The sequence below is a fragment of the Geospiza fortis genome, unplaced genomic scaffold (genome assembly GCF_000277835.1).
Source record: "Geospiza fortis unplaced genomic scaffold, GeoFor_1.0 scaffold131, whole genome shotgun sequence".
Taxonomy (NCBI): Eukaryota; Metazoa; Chordata; class Aves; order Passeriformes; family Thraupidae; genus Geospiza; species Geospiza fortis.
The window spans coordinates 454,022-473,236 of record NW_005054391.1 but is presented as its reverse complement, the minus strand read 5'-3'; the positions used below and the strand labels follow the sequence as shown (position 1 = coordinate 473,236).

Sequence of the window (19,215 nt, the reverse complement as noted above, 5' to 3'; positions counted from 1 at the left end):
TTTCATGCATTAAACACATAGTACAATTCCTTTTTCTGTGGTTATTCATTGAGAGGTACAGAGGCTTATTTCCTAGACTTAATTTCTTTGTTGCTGAACCTGAATGTGATTTACTATGGGACCACTTACTTTGAGCTTAAATGCAGGTTTCCACAAAACAAACATTTCCCAGTATCCAAAATACACATTCCTCACCTTTGAAGCCCAAATGATCTGCTAAGATCAAAACACCTCAAGCTAAGTCTGATGAGGCACTTCTTTTGAAATTATGTACTTTGAGACTTGCTATTAGTGCAGAAAGTAAAGAAGAGAACAACCTTTTTTTGTTTCCTCTAGGTGGGGAGAAGAGACATTCAATTATTTTGGATAATACTTGTACAAAAGGAAACTGTATTGCTCCAGAAAACAGTTTGCAGACCTAACAAATAATATAAATATCTTTCTATTATTGAAAGCTGGTTTTCTCTTTGTAAGAAATGATTGATTTTTTCAAAAGCAACCTGAAAATAGAAATCAGTGTTTTCTAGGACAGGATTTTCAATTTTAATTCCAAAGGTAACTGATGAGCTTGAATAATGGCAAAGTCTTTGCGAACCAGGCATATGTAGTGAGAACATTTGAAAAATTAGTGGCTGGTCTGACATTTCTATGGAGTATCTGGCCACTCTCAGTAGAAGTTAATACTGGTTGTTTTGGGTTTTTTCTTCATTTGCAGCAATATTAATACTCCAGAATATTGTACTGTGTATGTTAATAGGCATGTAATAAATACTTTAGTATTACCCCCCTTAAATTGCAATCAAATTTTATAGTGTTATTGACTGTGAAGCCAATTTTCAAAATGGGTAAATGCATAAGAGAGTTTGGGAGATAAGTGTATGTGGGTTATAGAACAGGTTCTACCTTTACGTGTGTATATCTCTGTGTTATATGCTACTTGACTTGTTACTGCCTTGAGATGAAAGAATTAATGCATTAAAATTCTTTTAATAGGTTTTATTTATTGCAAAGACATTTTCATAATTTTTTGTCTCATTTGGTACAGTTTGTCACCAGAAAAAGGGCATGATATGTTGGTTTTGTGATTCAAATTTTAAGTGGATATGAGAAAAAATTAACAGGCTTTATCAAACAATTTTTTTTCAGATGACTGATAAATACAGCTCTACCAATAACAGCCTTTTAGTCCTCTGCTTAATTACTCACTTTAGAGGAAAACTTCAACTATTTTTTCACAGTCGGCACACTACTTTGAAATAACAGAGTTCAGTTTGGCATTCTATATATCAAGAGTCCCCTGCTGTCTCTAAGTCTCTAACTCTGCAATCTCTTCTCTTATTTGTTCTTGGATTTACTGATTTATATCCACATATTTTTGCTTCTATTGCCATCAAGTTTGTCCAATTACTTATTTCTTATTTTACCTGTATTATTAAGAATTTTGATTGCCCATGATTTAGAAGTCAGCTTGGAGATCCATATTACTGTGGTGTTGTGTTAGTGCCTGCTTTTCTACTTACCAATGGAGTATTTAAATTTTTGGATTGTGTTCCTTGCTCACTTTGTCACACTGTTTCTGTTGCAGTCTTGGAACGTATTACACTTAGAACTGAACCACCAAGGTCACCCATAGGTAATAATATTTCCTTGGCAAGCTGTTGTGTTTGCTTTATTTACATCACAGCAAGCATCACTGAAGTTAGTCACCTTATGCTTCAGGATTGTTTCATTTAACCTCATTTTTCTTCTAGGTAATTGTCTTGCTTGGCATTCAAAACAGTTGGGTGTATTGCTCTCTTCACAGCTGCAATGTCTCCTTTATGAAAAAAGAAATTATGCTGGCAGCTCTCAATCACCTTTCTCATAATTATGCTTATTTGCACTTGTTCCAGTTTTTATTTTAAAAACACATACAAAAACTGAGCTTCAAAAATGACTAAAATTCCACTTTCTTGCTTAGATTGTTGTAAACACGTGGAGAGTATTACCTGATTGCCTACTTCTTCTCAGTTGCAGGTGTGAGATTTCTGTGCTTGTGTGTTCAGCTGGTATCAGATGTAATTGCTGTGCAATTTACCCAACTTACTGCCCACATTTTCTCTTCCAGCTCCAAGGGTGACTCCACGTGTTCCTTCTAAACCTAAAACTTCACCCAAACCTCACGTTCCACAAGTCAAAGATGGTAAACTACTTTGTGATTTTTTCTAGTACAGTTTGTTTTGGATTGAAATGTGTTTATAAACAGCTGTTTAGTTACCTGAGCCAGTTCAAACAGAATGGAGTTTTGTTCTGTGCTGTTCAGCAGCTTAATTGCAGCTTTCATGAGTAGTGACATTTGCTAGGTATTTTTCACTGAGCAAAATAAACCTCTGCTACTTCAAGGCAATAGGTTGAGAATAGTGTTGTTACACTCAGATTAACCTTGCTAACTAAAGCAAATACAAAGCAATTAAAGTGTGTACTGAGGATACATTGGGGGTATAATTCTTTCCAACCTTGCTTTGCATTGTTAAAATAAATCTGTTTCCCTTCTAAGCCACACTCAATTAATTTCATGTCGTTATTATTTTCTGCATGAGGGACTAAATTGCCCAGTTAGACATGCATACTTAGTATTTGCTTATAAACATTTATTGGCATCAATGATCCTTTCCATTGTATTCCAAAATACTGGATTTTTATGTCTTTAAATGTGAGAGGCAGAAAAAATTATTTTCTGTCCCATGTTCTCCAGTTGGTAATAGCAACAGAAAATTGCGAGGGTCTCAAATATCAGCATCTGCTATCCTTTGGTAAATGTGAAAAATTTAAGGATAAACACTTATTGAAGACCTTTAAATTGTAGACATAGACCAATACTCTTGAAATCTGATGTTATGTATTAGATGTGATTTCCTCATGTAGCAAACAGTCAAAATCCTTGTCTTCTCATAAATTTTTAACCATGGCATCTGATTATAAAGCATTGTTTCCAAGTTACACCTTGACATGCAACTTCTCATATGCTCAGTTTTTACCTTTGTGCCCATTTTTCATTGTTATGGTAGTCTGGCTTTCTCAGAAATGGTTTATGGTTTTGTCACACAAAAGTTATGAGCTTGTATTGATCTGTGTTTAAAACAAACAAACAAAAACAAAAGCCCCTACAACTTACTGTTTCTTCAAGAATCTGTAATATACAGAACATTTTCTACAGCATCGTCCACTTATCGTGTGATTGTCTTAAAATATCCAAAGACATTTCTTCTTTTTTTTTAATTGTAATCCATACAGAAGAATTGACACATCAATTTCACATCCTTATCACTCTAAACCAATGGACTCTAGATCCATTCCAGTCTAGAGCTGAGTTATATGACTGTGCAATGCAATACACCATGTAATGCTCTTTAATAATAGTGTTCAGTACACAAGCAAGTACTGTCTGATTCCAGTTGTGTATATAGAGTGTATTTGAAACACATCACCAAGGGAAGAGATTTGTGTCCCTGAAAAGCCATTTTCTGAACAACAGAATGGTAATATTTGGATATTTCATTGAAGAACAAAGCTTACACTATGTTGAAGATTTCACTGCTTTCTCAGATATTTAATACAACTGTTTCTGTATGAGGCAGTATAAAAAGTACATGATTCAAAAAGTAGTGCTAATTGTAAATTTTCAACTTTCAAAACATGTTTTCTGTTTTGTTTCTGATACAGTCCTGGAATCTATAACACTTAGAACTGATCAACTAAAACCAACAATAGGTAACAGTTTTACCTACAGGGTAAATCACCTGGGCACCATCACATTTAGCTTTTTTCTCACCAACCATCACAAGCACTGCTTCATTGCACTCCACTCTCACAATTTTTTTCCATTAAAGTTCATCCTGTAAGGGGGGGTTTGGTGATTTTTCACTAACAATTCAAAATCATCTTTTGATCTTTTTTTCCTCACACAAATGTGTTCTGCAAAGGGGATGGAAGCACCACAACCTACCTTTGACTGTCTCTATACTCCATTTCTATCATGTGCTGCTTCACCGTTTATACTGTGCAGCAATACTGGCCTTGTTTTATATTGTCCTGTTACAGAGGTTTTCCATCAGCACTGGGGTTTGTTATGTACCAAGTGTTCACATTTCTCCATTACTCAAGTTTTTGTGATTCCAAAGGGTCCCAAAGGCATGTTCTTTAATGTTATTCTTTCTGTCAGTATCAGTTCTCAAAAAAATCTAATATCTGCTATATTTTTAGTTCCTAGAGGACCACAGTATGTTCCTTCCAAACCTAGAACATCACCAAGCCCAGAGGTGCCACGAACAAGACCTGGTAGGTTCATTATTTTTTTACCTTTTCATACTGACACATGTCTTATGGATTCTGTTGTGATCACTGGAGCTTCAGATTTGTATGTATTCCTCGGGCATATATTTTAGAACATTCCTTGAGGGATAAAATCCAGTGACATGTGGAATTTATAAGCAACCTGGTAAATTGAAAATATCTTCAGTTCTTTATTACATTGTAATACAAGTCACTGCAGAAATGGATGTTTTCTGTACAATTCTCGGTGAAAATAAGTCTTTTCTGTATAACTTGTTTTGTGGTAAAGGGAAGATGAAAATGAGGGATCATTGCAAAGAGGAAGGATTCTGCTCTGTATTTCTTAAATTGTGCCTGGTTTTTTTATTTTTATGGGAACAAGCTTTCATTCATACTTTTGGTTCACTTTTCAAGAGACCTTGTGTTGTTCAGAGATTTAAGAATGTGTAATACTTTCTATAATTGTGTCTGCATGGGTTGTTATACCCATATACAACCTTAGGAGAATTAAGGAGGGGGGGAAAGTAAATTATGCAAATCACACTGGCATGTGTGAGGTATCGTAGTGGGTTGACCCTGGCCAGAAGCTAAGCACACACTGACCCCCTGCTCATTCTACCCCACAGTGGTCTGGAGAGCAGAAGTAAGGGAAAAAAAAAAGATAGGGGAAAAAAAATCATAGTTCAAGATAAGGACAGTTTAATAAGGGAAGATAAAAGAGGTGGAGAAAGCAAGTGCACAAAGCAACCACACACCACATCCTACTGGCAGAGCAGAGCCAGTCTAGGAACAATGGGTGCTTTGGAAAGTTTTGTTGCTAAGATGGCTTTATGTGAGGTGGAATATCTCTTTGGCCAGGGTGGTCCTGCTGTCCTGTGTCCTCTCCGAGCATCCTGCCCACCCCTAGCCCAGCTCTCTTGCCTGGGGGTGGAGTGAAAAACAAAGAATTCTTGGATGCTGTGACAAAGCATATTCAGCAACAACTAAAACATTGGTATTTTATCAGCACTTCCTTGCTCATTAATCCAAAACAGAGTACACAGGGGCTGCTGTGAAGAAAATAACCTCCATTCCAGCCAGACCCAATATGGGTATCCAAGGTACATGGAGTATTAGATGGTGCTGGTGAAGAGATGGGCAGAGAGACAACAATTCAGGTTCCTTTTCTCCCCAGTAAGTCTGCACCTATTGCTTGAAAAAAAAACCCCTTGAAATAAGTCAGGAAAGTGTACAAAGCTGAGGGCAAAAAAAAACCACCCACAGTCTCTTTGTGGCTTTTACAAAAACTTCGAATTTATATTTGGGATCTGTTCTGTATTAGAGCTGTTACCTTGAACTGGAGGAAACTCTGTGGAACATAATACTTCAATGCTGAGTTTCAGGGAGGAGTGACTATCAGTCATCAGCCCTAGCAGGGATGGTATGAGTTGTGGAGACAGTGATTGCTCTTGGTAATACTTTGGTTTTGTTGTTTTATTATGCTAATGCAGTTCTGGAAACAATTAGATTCAGAACTGAGAAACCAAAGGCAACAATAGGTAATGATGCTTTCTTGTTTGAATGGTCACATTGTCTTTCTTCTTCAGCACAAATTATTAAAAGCAAACCTGAAAAAAATTGTCATCTTTCTTTGCATGTTCCTTAATAATTTAACCGTCAAGATTCTCGGTGTCTTCTTATTTTCTATGAAACAATTGAGGAGAATCCTTATTTCTTTCAAGTTGTTATGCACATAAGTTAGGAAAATTTCCTTCAACATTTAATGGTAAGAAGCAGAGGGCAGATCAGAACAGGATCCTAATTATATGTTTTCAGTCATCCTGTGGAGATAGCACCATTGCAGGTGCAGAGCACCATGGGTGAGCAGAGCTGCATCCTGAAGGCTTTCTTTCCCTTCCTCTTTCTTTTTCTTTCCTTTCCATACAGTCTTATGAAACAAAATTCAGTCCTTCATAGCAGACTGGAAAATAATTCTGTTCCACTCAAACCTCAATTTCACTGTCAGAGCAAAATCACTTCATTAATCCTGGATCATGTGATTGCTTGAGGCAGATCCATTTGACTGAGGCATTTTTGTCACTTGAATTTGATATTGTGAATCATTCCAGGACTACACCCATTACAGAGCAGGTTATTTGTATTTGAAGCTGCTTACTACTTTAATAATGCTTAACCCAGTTTCTTTCTTTCAGCTTCTAAAGATATATATCACAGGCCTTCCAAACCTAAAACATCCCCCAGTCCACGTGTTCCTCCAACTAGAGCAAGTAAGCTTATCAATATTTTGCCCTTTAGGGCATGAAAGTTTCATCACTTTGAAAATGTTCAAAATTGATGAGTTCTGTGAAGATACATTTATTGTCCAGGCTGTGCTTCACTGTCATAATCAAATTTTGCTATACAGCTGTCATTGAACATAATCAGCTGGATATTTATACATATCAGTGACACACAACGGAGATGTGTGGGTTAACACTCAGCCTTTGCACACAGGAAAATCTGCATCTTGATTTCCTTAGAGTGGGACAGAAATATTTGTATTTTTGAGTTGCTTCTTTAAAAGTGTAAAATTACAGTACTTTGCTGTTCCCAAAACTTTGGACATAGATCTGTCAATTTGAAAATTAGAGGTAAATTTCCATGTTTCTTCTGCTTTGACTGCTTTGCTGAGGATTTTTTTTAGTGCAGAGTTGATTTAAATGACCAGCAGGTTTTTGGAATATGAAACACTTGTGAAGCACAACTAGGAAGTGTTAGAACTACAGCAGTTTACTCTGTAGAAAGCTGTGTTTGTTATTGCTTTTATGAGTGGAGAGTTGATCTGACCCTGCACTGTAAAAGTCCCTTTGTCTTAAGTCTCTGCACCGGCATTGTATTGATTGCACTAACAGGAGATCTCTTTGGGATTGTTTTAAAATGACAGACAGAATCCCTAAAAAAATTCTTAGCAGAAAATGAATCTTCTGATTCAGCAGAAAAATTGAAAGATATGTTGAATCATCATGCTCAACAATGTGTTCAAAACTTTGCACATCTTCATAAGCCCAAGAACCATCATCCTCCATAATAAATTCAAAACTTTGCTCATGTCCACAGGTCCCAAAGAAAGTCGGCGTGTCCCTTCCAAGCCCAGGGCATCACCAAGTCCGGATGTCCCATACACAAAGCCTGGTACACATTGTTCTTTTGCTGTGCTTGAATATCCAGGGGTTCTTTTGGGTTGCTTTTCCTCAGTGACTCAAGTGCTGATTAACATTTCTTCATATGGGAGAAACACACCGATGCGATGCGAGTAAAAGAAGCTCCGTTTATTGCCTCTATCAGTGCTACTAATATACAGTAAAAAGTGCTGATTAACATTTCTTCATATTACAAATACATTCTCTGATGATCATTAAATATGTGTTTCCAGGAAAACAGAGGTGATTTCTGTTTTAATGTCTGAGTTTTAGTAGTAGCCCCTGCTTTTCAGCCACATGACATCTATCACAGCTGAATAATCTGTACAGCAGGGTAGACACCACAGAAACATCATGAGAAGTTGGAAGAAATTGCATCTCTTTTGTGCCTGTCAAAAGGTACTTAGAGAAAAACTTATTTGAGGGCCTTCATGTATGACTCCAAATATCTCTAACAGAAACCACTCATAGGTTTGTGTGACCTGGTAATGGAATGTCACCCTTAAAAATAAACTTAATAGGGAGTTACATACTAATGAACAGCCAAACCTCTGTAACTTCTAACACTTCTCAGAGTATCCATTGAACATTATTTTGAATGAGTGTATATTCACTAATTTTATAAAGAAAAGTAAAAAAAAAAAAGAATGTGTTCCAAATTGAAAACAAACCAATCATGTCAAAGGGAGTATTTTTACCACTGACTCATACTTACCACTAACTCTGTGCATCTTGTTGTTTTTATGGAGTTTTGGCAGTTAGTAAATTTACAGTTGAACAACAAAAGACAGCAGCAGCTAAATTTGTTACCTTGAGCTGGTCATTATTATTTTTTCAGTACTCCTTGGGCCAGTGTTTATATATCACTAGTCTGTTTTTCACATAATCTGTTTGTGGTTTTGAATTGTTTTCTTTTCTACTAATTGAACTACATTCTACTTTGTTGCAGGTATTGAAATATTCTTAGCTGGTTTGTTGTCTTCACATAAAATTTCTTTCCCTGTCACACATGATATAATTCCTTTGAATTCCTCCTTGTAGGAGACCAGCATACCATGGGTATTGCAGTTATGGGTTCTGAAATACAGACAGAAATATATTCCCTGTAGTTGTGTGTGCTCTTTCTGGCTTTGTTGCTTGACTCCAGATTTTGCTTACCTGATAAATTTTCCATTCGTGTTTTCATTCAGGATTTTGTTTTCTCTTGAATTCCTGACATGTATCTGACCTGTTCTTGATATGTATCTGACCCTCAGTTTTTCAGGCTGTCATGCAGGGATTGTTTTTTTCTTTGCAAGCATGAGATATGCAGTGCCTGTGCAACCAACCTAATTTTGTCAAAGCATGAACTCTTAAAACAGATCTTTTCTTTCAGCTGTTAAAGAACCACAACATATTCCTTTTAAACCTAGAGCAACTCCCATCCCGGATGCTCCATACAGGAGGCCTGGTAAATTATCTGGTCTTTTTGAAGCTTCAGTGGATAATTGAACAATTGCTTTTGGGGTGGCAGTGGGGGGAATAATCATCAGTGCATCAGCTGTCACCTGGTTTTTATTCTAGGTTAAGAAACCTTTGCAGGGATGCAGTTAAATCTGATGGAAACATCAATAGTTCAAGAATTTTTGTATTTTATGCAGATATTAACAGAAGAAATAATATCAACCTATATATCAAGGATAGGTTTTAATCAAGGATAAAAAGTTATTTGCAGCTTCTATCTGAACAACACACTTTAATAGTTAGCACCGTGGTTTTGAAGCTTTTATGAGAGAAACCTCCTAACACTGTTGCAATGCTTTTTCTTTACATATGCATTTTCACCCAGATTAGTGTGAGGATTCCCTTTAATTACGTTTTGGTTAGGTGACTCCCCATCATAAATCCAACTGGCCTATGTAATATAATCAGTGATTTCACTGAAGGTTTGTTACTGTTGTTTCCTAACCATAAATTTCTGAGGGTAAATGCCCATTGCTGTTTTAAAACATCCCTTTCCTGTTGTATACAGTATAGTGCTGAAAGGATTTTTGAGAAAAGGAGGAAAGGGAGATTCCTTTCATTATTCTGATAATTTATTGACATTTTTTCCAACAGAGATTCTTCCAACCTTTGATGAACGAGATACTACCATGGTTCCTCATATTCCTGAAAGAACAAGGGCAATATTTGGTAACTGTTATTTTATAAATAATTATTCTATTTTACACCTTTTTTAGAGAATATCATCTTAGAGCTTATTATATTTTATTAAAAGCTAATAATGAAGTTTTTCTCTACTTGTAGGTACTTACATGCTCTTTGGTCTTGATAAGGGTAATAATGCATGAGTTCATTTACTTTCAAAGGTCCTTTTCCTCCTCTTCTAGCCTTTCCAGTCAGGATGATGCAATTCCTCCAGATGTTATCTATTTTCCAGTAAAAGGGGACTTTATTTAAAAAGATAGTGATGCTTCACAGAGTCACAGTATATTCTGAATTAGAAGGCACCCACAAGGATCATCAAGTCCAACTCTGCAGTAAACTGGCCCATCACAACTCTTGCATTATCACCATGCTCTAACCAACTGAGTTAATCCCCTATTCTTCATGTGAATGATGGATAATTTCATTCTAAAATACTCTTCTTCTTCACTCCTCATGGTTTAATTTTACAGAAAAAAAATTCTAATATATCAACAATGGCATAGTCTCCAGACCAGCTATGTGACCGTCTAAATCCCGCTCTACTTCTTGAAACCATCCTCTCTGCTTTCTTCTAGTCATCCATGCTGGGATGACTTGCTTAAATATATGAAACCTTAGCTGAGTGTTCTTCTTCTTTAATTAATTGTCAGATGTGGACCAAGTAAGGGTCACTGAAGCACTATCTGGGAGCAGGGGCATTGCTTGAGCAATCATTATTCAACCAGTTTTCTGTCCCCAGCTTCAGAGACAGACCTTGACTGTGATTTTCTGAGAATGAAATGGTTTAAGTTTTCTGAGAATGAAATATTAGTAGGCATTTTATAATCCTCAAACTATGTTTCTTTTCTTTTTGGGGAAGAGGAAATTAAAGCTGCTTTTAAACATGTTTCTATTTCAGTTTATATTCCCTGTATGCAATGATACTTAGGTTAGTATTCATTCAGTATCTGTTCATCTAGCTTTATAAAGTAGGTGCCCTGTTGTAAACACCTGAGCTACCTGAGCAATAGTCACATGCAGAAAATGATTCTTCAGAGCAAGGGGGATGAAAACTGCACAGGCTAAGGCAGAACATTTTGGACCTCTCACACTGGGATAGACCACAGACTAAAAAGTGCTAAGATAACCTTTTCCAATAAATTATTCCTACTTTTACTTACAAGATTTTTTTTATCTGAATAGTGTGAAGATAACAATATTAAATCATTCCCACATAAGAACAAACAAATTTAATTTAAAAATCAAGTTTGACACGAATGTTCTAGTGAAAAAGAAATCCTGTCCTCATATACTCATGTGTGGCGGATAAGGAAGATACAGGTTACCACTGTCTATTTTTGTCCTATTACCATATGATGATGTTAATGACTATATTCCAGCCTGCTTGATTCAAAGCTACAAATTTGTATATATTTTTATAAGTCTTCTTGTATAAGTGGCCATTTAATTTTTTTTCCTTTCTTTGCGGGAATTCCAGCTTTCAGCTTATTCTTACATAATTTGCCTTATTCTAGATCAGATCATACTTATGTTCCTCATGTGCTGTGAAAAGCAGTGTGTTTTTTCATTATTCTTTTGGGTGCTTTTTGTTTTTATTCCAGCTCCAACTGAAAAGCCATTCATTCATACCAAACGAAAAACAACTGAAAGACCAAGAGTGCCATACACCAAACCTGGTAATGGAGTCATTATTTTTATTCTGTGTTTAATCATTCTTTCCCCAAGTTTCAGGTTTTGTGCTTATTAATGGGATTATTCCTAGCCAGTGATGAAACAAATGCATTACACTTCAGATGATCAATCCAAAATAAGCCAAAACTGCACTACAAATAATAGTAAGATATGTATAATATATATATAGTATTCCTCTGTCTATACACATAGCAAATGATGACTAAAATATAGTAATGTGGTAGTGACAAATTTCTGTGGCTAGGCAGACTGAGTTCTCTGTGATTACTGGTAATCTTGGGTGCTCCTCTGTGAGCATTTTTTGTTAATCTTTCCTTGAAATACAACAGAACTTCTTTACAATGTGCTTGTGCAGTTAGCTGCAGACATTGTCTGCTGTACTGAAATGAAAATAGCTTTAAAAATAGCTATGGAGGGCTGTGTGGTTTCCCATTTTTGGTATAAATGTATAGCAGAAGTTAATAGAGAGAGAATTATGTCTGTCAGTGGTTGGTTTTCAAGATATTCTGCTACTCCTTAGTTTGGGACATTTTACAGGTTTTAGCAAATGCTGCTTTGTTTGGATTACAGATAAATATTCTAAGATTTTTCACATTTTCTCCTTAACAGCAATATATCCGACAACTCCGCAACCAATTTTTACAAAATCTTCTACCACCACTGGTCAATCAAGGGCAACAATGGGTAAATAAGTTTCCTTAACATTAAGATGCAAGTATTTCTATTTTTTCAGTGGAGAAATTTCTAGAGAACATGCTCCAATGTGGTATTTATATAACACCATTCCACTATCCTTCATTCTGCTGCCACGTGCATGTATCTTAGAGCATTCTCATTTCTGTTTGTCAAGTAAAGCAAAAATGTCTGATGTCTGATCAGAAGTCTGTATTTGTCAGATCTCCAACCAAAGTCAGTGGCCTAATTTTTCTTTTAGAGCAAGAACTTTAGCCCCTAACTCAACTTATCCTACAGCACACTGCTGGGACTTCTCTGTGTTTTGGCTAGTCATTTTGTTTCAGGTTCCAGAAAGCCATGGAATTGTTATTGTCTTTTTTTCAGGCATTTGAGGCATGCATTTTCTGTGGGCTAAGTATGGCATTGGATCATGACTCCTGAAGAATACAATAATAATCTTTTTCCTTTTCTTTCAGCTCCAAAAGAAATACTGCTCATTCCTTCCAAATCCAAAACATCTGTTGGGCCAGAAGTACCACAAGCTAAACCTGGTAATTTACAGTTTGTAACTTTAGAAGTGTTACTGTGGCACTGCCTTAGTTATATTTCTGCTGTCAGTGAGTTTTGTGGTCATGGGGCATGCATAATAAGTAGACAGAATTTTGTATCATTGTTCAGCTGAGAACTTCTTCATAAATTATATCAAAGTGAATGCCCAAGAATTGGATCAATTTCCATGGAAAGCAGTTGGATGGGTTTAGTAGCCATCAAAAATGTGAGAAATCTAATTAATCTTAATAAAAATGTATTTCTGCGCTTACATTCAAAAAATTCTTTTGTTTTGGGGAATTTTGTTATTCTGAATACATTTGATTCAATTTCTCAATACTTTTGAAAATAGTGTTACAGAGTTTCAATACAAGATATTTTACATGCTAAGAGTAAAAGTGCTTTCAATTCCAGTTTTTTCAATACCAGTGATTTTTGCAGTAACCATGGTAGATTCATGGAGGCACATCTATAGTGAAGGGTGGCGATATCTAAGCTTTACCATGAGGTGACCTATTTCAGTAGAAATTGCTAAGGAGGAAGGTAACAGGAGAAAAATGCAGTTAGGTGAGGAGAGACTACATGTCTATAAGAGCAGCTCCTGATCTTTCCTTCTCTCTGAAGTAACCTCTGAATTGATAAAATTTTATTCTTAGACAAATAGCTTAATGAATAATTTAGTAATTTCCCCCCCACTTCTTTCTCCTTGTCCATTTTTTATGGCCAAAGAGATTTCAAGCAGAGACCCTATTCATTCAAGAACTATATTCTATCTATACATACACCATATAAACATATATATTACTGTGAACATCAAACTGAACAGTCCAGGAAAAGGATTTCTTTTCTAAATACCTTGTTTTGAAAGGCTGTTCAATAACCAAGTTAGATTCTAAGTCTCAGTTGAATAAGAGCTATTTGCAATCATGTCATAGTTAACAAGTGCCATCTTTTGGTACCACTACAAATTTAGTAGGGAAAGAATTTTAGAGAACAGAATTTAGAGACTTATTTTTTCCCTTTTAAGGATAATTATAAAATTTACATATAAAGTCTAAATCATTATAAAGGTGCATATGCAAAACAAGCTACTGGTAGGAAAAACTGTAAACAAATGTTTTCTGTGAAATATAAATGACACCTTTTAGCAACTGCTCCTTATGCGAGTAACTAGGTTATTTTCCAGCTTCCATATTTTTACCTTCTTTTTTTTACCTTATTTTACCTTATTTTCTTATTTATTGAAAGACAAAGAGTCACATAGTGTGTGCCTCTGCCTGCCTGTCTGTCCTTTTCATCCAGTAATTCAGAGACCTTTCAATTAATTCGTTCAAACCTGAGTGAGATCTGAAAAATAAATACATTACTCATAGCTTCTAGAATTTTTTTGAGAAGTATAAATTAATCAACAAGGATGAGAAAGACCAAAGACTGTCAGAACTCCAGGTTTAGGACAAGTGTTCTGAAGTTAGTGGGGGCCCAGCAGAATGCTAGCACTGTCTGGTTGTCAGCATGAAAATACATCCAGACTAATTAGAATGTGCCTGTCTCATGTCTGTTCATATTGCCCTAGCAGATGTGCAGATAGGTTTTTAGGAAACAATGGAGAGACAGATCCTTCATGAAATCCAACTTCTTTAATTTGCCTTCTCACAGAACAATGGTTTGTTTTTTATAGCTCCAAGGGCAACACACCTGGGATCAATTAACCTTGTAACAGTTCATGTTGTTGATGGGTCCAAAATAACTTTGGGTAATGAGAATATTGCATCAGTTTATTTTTCATCAATCTTTACTTTCTCTGCTTTTGCTATATGGCTAAACCTAAACTTTTATCAACAGAAATACTTTAATATATCTTTGTCATGTTCGTTTGTTAGTTACAGTCCAGTGCATGTACAAAATGTTGCTGGTTTTAATTTTCCAGCCATTTTTCTTATTCATGTGATTCTTTATAGAAACAAGCACTACATATATGAGGCTGAGGAGTCATGTAAAAAGGCATTGCCTTATCATCTTTTCTGGTTTTGTCTGACTTACTAATGATATATATCTTACCAGACTTGGAAAGTCTTTTACATGTATAAAAGCATGATTTTCAGCCAGATTTCTAGCACTGACTCTTTTGTTTATGATTTGCACAGACAGTTTGAATTTCCTTTCTATCGGTGATGTCTTATGTTTAAAAGGAAATAATTTGCATTTGCTAAGCAGTAATATGTCCATTTTCAGTTCCCAATGAAACATACCTCATTTCACCCAGGCCCAAAATTGGTCAAGCAACCGAAATTCCTTGGTTTGATACAGGTAATTTTTTAAGATTTTCTTAAGTTGTTGTATTGAGAGTCTGTAGATCTTAAGTAAAATCAGTACAGTTTAATGTTTAAAGGTCTGTTCATTTAAAACTGTTTCAAATACATAATATGAAAATTTATTTTTCCCCTTATCAAATATTTTAGTTTATTGCTCTGAAAATGGGATTTGCACAGTATTGCCTCAAATATTGAAGATTATGTGAAGTTTTTAAACAGTATTAGAGCTGTGTATTGGATACTCATATGTATATAGTGTTGCAAACATCGATGTAACCGAGTTCCAACTTTTTCTTACAAAATCAAAATCTGTAAAACTTCCCCAATCTAAATGTTAAAAATGAGTAATATGTTCTGACCTGTATTTTCTCTGATGCTTTGGAGAGGCTGGATTAAGTGTTATGGGTCGAACGTTTATTTGCCTTGAATATCAAATAGCCAGCTCTACTTAAAAAAACTGATTTACAGATGTTGCTATTTGGGCACAAGATAACAGTGACTGCTGCTTATGCTTTCAGCTTCCACAGATCCCATAACATCTAGAGTATCAAAATTATTTTGGAAATGAAAGGCAACAGTAAAAAACAGTTGAGGGCTTCTGATTTCAGCCTTTCTGATGACACTGTTCTTCAGCTGCCCTGCACAGTGTCTGCATTGAATGCTCCCAGTTGTTTTCTCAGCAATATTTTAATTTTTCATAGTTTTATCTAAGTCTTTGGTTTGGGGGGGTTCAGTTTGGCAGTTTGGTGTTTTATTTTGAGGTTTTTTGTTTGTTTGTTTTTTACAGAACCTAATTAAATGTCTTAAGGCCATGGATACCCTGCAGAGCTAACTCTGTATCCATATACAGTTGGGTAACTGGCTGTAAATATTTTACATCTTTTTTTCCTAAACCTACATATGAATGTAACTGGTCAGACTGCATGATGGAGCCATCTGGCCACTAAAGAAACTAGCATTTTCCACATGCATTTTGGATTAGAACTCATAGAACTCTCATGTGTCCATTTTGCTGTATCACATTGGTGCATGGACCTTTTTGTCTGGCAAATTGCACTGCACTGTCCCTGTTCTGTTACACACAGCATTGAAACAGGACCTTATTTCTTTTAGCACCTCATAAAACTCGTCTCACTTCTGCAAGACCACAGCCTACGGATAAATCACAGACCAGACCTGGTAATAATTGTTTATTCAGTCTGGGATGGGGAGGAGATTAAATAGTTAATTAATTTTTTCAATTCTTAGTGGAATTTTAAGTTGCTGGGAGGGAAAAAAGGGATATTTTTCAATCAATTAATAATTCTAGTGGTAAAGCCTTTCCAAATCAGAAAAAAAAAAGAAAAAAGAAAAATAAATGAAACCAAAACTATGTGTGTCATCACAGCCGCTGTTACTTCTTTTCTAGCATGGAGTTCTTGACATCACATAGAAGTCTGTTGGGTACCCTTCTCATGGAACTTCTTTCTTTTTTCTTCTTTTTCCTTTTTTTCTTTTGAAACTCTCTCACAGCTTTTAGTAGAACCACACTACCACCACTCAGAACAAAAGCACCTGGACTGCCAAAGTGGATTGTGCCAACAGCAGGTAGAGTTCTGGGTTTGGGGTGGTTTTTTAATTTATCAATAAAAGACAGGAATGTGACTTCCCCAAGTAATCTTGAGCCCTGCAAAATATCTCACTGTGTTTTATTCTAGAATTTAATTCCTCAGAGTGCCATGTGCAATTGCTTCTGCTGATCTTGTCATACAATCCCTGAGGGTGATTATGAAATTATATTGGCACTCAGTCTTTGTAAATTTACGGACTTATTAGTTTGTGGCTACTCTTTACTAATGTTTTCTAGATGTCAGATCCACAATAAGTACTGAAAAATGTTTAATTGGAAAAGATCACCCATTTGTTTGAGCCCAAGTCAGGAGGCTTGGTAGGGAAGCCTTAAAGCCAAGTATCTCTCTAGTTACTGCCTGTGCTCGTGGTGTGTTCACATCAGACCTACTCACACTCAGACCGTGCAGTATTTGGACTGTATTTGAAATAGTCAGGCTTGGCTACTTCAGCACCAAAAAGTTTAATGTTGGTGGATGGCAGACAACAGTGAGAGCTTCAACTTACTTATCCTTAACCAACAGATAACAAATGTCCCTAACCACAAAGATTTATTAAAAGTACATGTCTTCTTGGGGGAAAAATAATTGATCCTTTTTCAGTTGTACTTGATTTTTCCATCCAATCAACATAATATTTTCAGTGATAATTCATAATGAATCCATATTTTTTTTATTTCATGGAGCACTGATTTATTACATCAATACAAATAGCATTGGGGATTATTTTTTATACAGCCATTGGTTAATTAAATATATATTTTTGGTATTTTTCACCAACAGTTCAAGTTTAAAATAATAAATGATATAAATAAATAAATAGTGTACATATTCAAGGCAAACATTTGGCTGACCACCCACTAAAAGTTCTGTTGTCCCATATTATTGCTGGCTCCTGTTACTATTTCTATGCTAGCTAGATTAGGATAGCCTGAGTGATATTCTATCTATTCTAAACATTTTTGCCTGTGTAATGTTTCTTTCTGCTATATTTGGCAATTTAATACCTGTTGCTGATCCTAGAATGCCTTGAGCTACTCATTCCAGTACATTTTCACAAGCCCACTATGTTGTTAGGAATGGTTAAAACTCAGCAGAGATGGTTGTATATTTAAATTGAATTAAATTTAACCTGTCTAGAGTATGGCACACATTTCTGTACTACATATGGAGTGAATGCCTTCACTAGAGGTACAAGTTCTTTGACCTTTCATAGTCTTTCTGGTAAATTAAATGAGGCCATCAAATTCCAGGACATCAGAGCCAGTTAAAGCATTAATTGCCTGATTTCAGTAGTTGTGGCTCAAAAGATTTTGTTGCTAACTTGCACTGGAAATCACCTTATACAAGTGAGCTTTCTAATGTCTGATTACTGGAACAGGAGAATGCACACAGATCTCATAATTGTGAAATTATGCACAAACACATAATTACATTACACAGCACATTGAGCTTTTCTCCCCTGTAGGCATAACCTTGTCAGAGGTATTGGTAGGTTATTAAAAACACCAGCAAAAATTAATACATGCTTAGTAAATCAGTAGTATAAACATAAGAGTAGTAAACTGCTGCATGGAGTTTTATGTGCTTCATGCTGGTTTAAGTTGCTGAAGTATTGTTTTAAGCAGTCATATTGTAAGTGGCCCTCTTGGTGTCCATCATTTGTTATTATTTCCATGCCTTTATAGCAGTGCCTGTTGCCAGGAAGAACTAGAGTTTCTTTGTGGTAGATGGTGTCAGAAGTCACCACAAAACTACTAATTACTGGGCATGCTATGTGCACTCACTGGTAAATAAGTACCTTCTTTTAGAATTCTTCTGAAAATGATACTTCGAGTAGTGGTTTTAACTGCCAAGTTAAATAAGTATATTTTTTCTCTAAGTTAAAGAAACATGCTGTAGATGTCTCTTAGCTAAATTCTGTGTGCTGCCAAGTAAGCCCTTCAAGTCAAAGTGTCCAAAGTACCAAAGGCCTTTGCTATCTCCTGCCCACTTCTTGGTACCTCCAACCCCACTGCCACAACAGCTCATTGACACATTTCTGTGAATCTGCACCTTTCTTCTGAGAAGTGTAAGAGAAATCACCAATGAATTTCATACATTTATGTCATCTTGAGAGGGGACTGCAGCATGTCACAACTTTTCGGTCTGTACTTTTCTTGATGACCAGTAAGTGAAATCCCAAGTCTTCTGTAAGGCAAGTACAACACAATATTGAGCCAGTGTCTGAGACACAGGGCTGACTGTGCCCACAAAAATAAGCTCACACAAAAAGGAATTCAGGTAACCAATTAAAAAAATCTTCTGTATCTCCTAAGCAATGTGCAGTTAATTATGTATTGCAAAAGTATTCCTAAGTCTGCAAAAGAGACTTGGGAAAGAACTCTATAACCTGGAACCCCAAATCCTACCAGCTGAGCAAAGACAAAAAAGGTTCCTTTTTCACTCTTTTCTGTGGTTGGCTTATCAAAATCCTGAACTTTTGACCTAAGATGATCAGAATTTTTAAGGGGGCTGTTAAGAATATGCTCAATATGTGTAACAATATGTTTTCAGACTTACCTTTAGACATTACATCACTTATTCTTGGATATTCTGTTATTTGGACACCAGTTTGGATCTTTTAATTCCTTGCTGGACTGGCAGTGCTGTTGATTGTACTCCATTTCTTCCTCCTGAGTGGGCTTGTTAGCCTCAGTGATG

At 35.9% G+C, this 19,215-nt stretch overlaps 1 protein-coding gene across 4 annotated transcripts in view; it reads left to right on the top strand.

The window, feature by feature from the left end:
- The window catches only part of ABI3BP (ABI family member 3 binding protein), a 136,263-nt gene that overhangs the window by 85,092 nt on the left and 31,956 nt on the right, over positions 1-19,215 (top strand). For all 4 annotated transcript variants that reach the window (XM_031060791.1, XM_031060790.1, XM_031060789.1 and 1 more), the window contains 14 exons: positions 2,108-2,182; positions 3,703-3,750; positions 4,243-4,317; positions 6,504-6,578; positions 7,408-7,482; positions 8,866-8,940; positions 9,588-9,662; positions 11,279-11,353; positions 11,979-12,053; positions 12,521-12,595; positions 14,272-14,346; positions 14,826-14,900; positions 16,019-16,084; positions 16,418-16,492. In XM_031060791.1, coding sequence (XP_030916651.1) covers positions 2,108-2,182; positions 3,703-3,750; positions 4,243-4,317; positions 6,504-6,578; positions 7,408-7,482; positions 8,866-8,940; positions 9,588-9,662; positions 11,279-11,353; positions 11,979-12,053; positions 12,521-12,595; positions 14,272-14,346; positions 14,826-14,900; positions 16,019-16,084; positions 16,418-16,492 — 1,014 coding nt within the window. The remainder of the gene's footprint in view (positions 1-2,107; positions 2,183-3,702; positions 3,751-4,242; positions 4,318-6,503; positions 6,579-7,407; positions 7,483-8,865; positions 8,941-9,587; positions 9,663-11,278; positions 11,354-11,978; positions 12,054-12,520; positions 12,596-14,271; positions 14,347-14,825; positions 14,901-16,018; positions 16,085-16,417; positions 16,493-19,215) is intronic.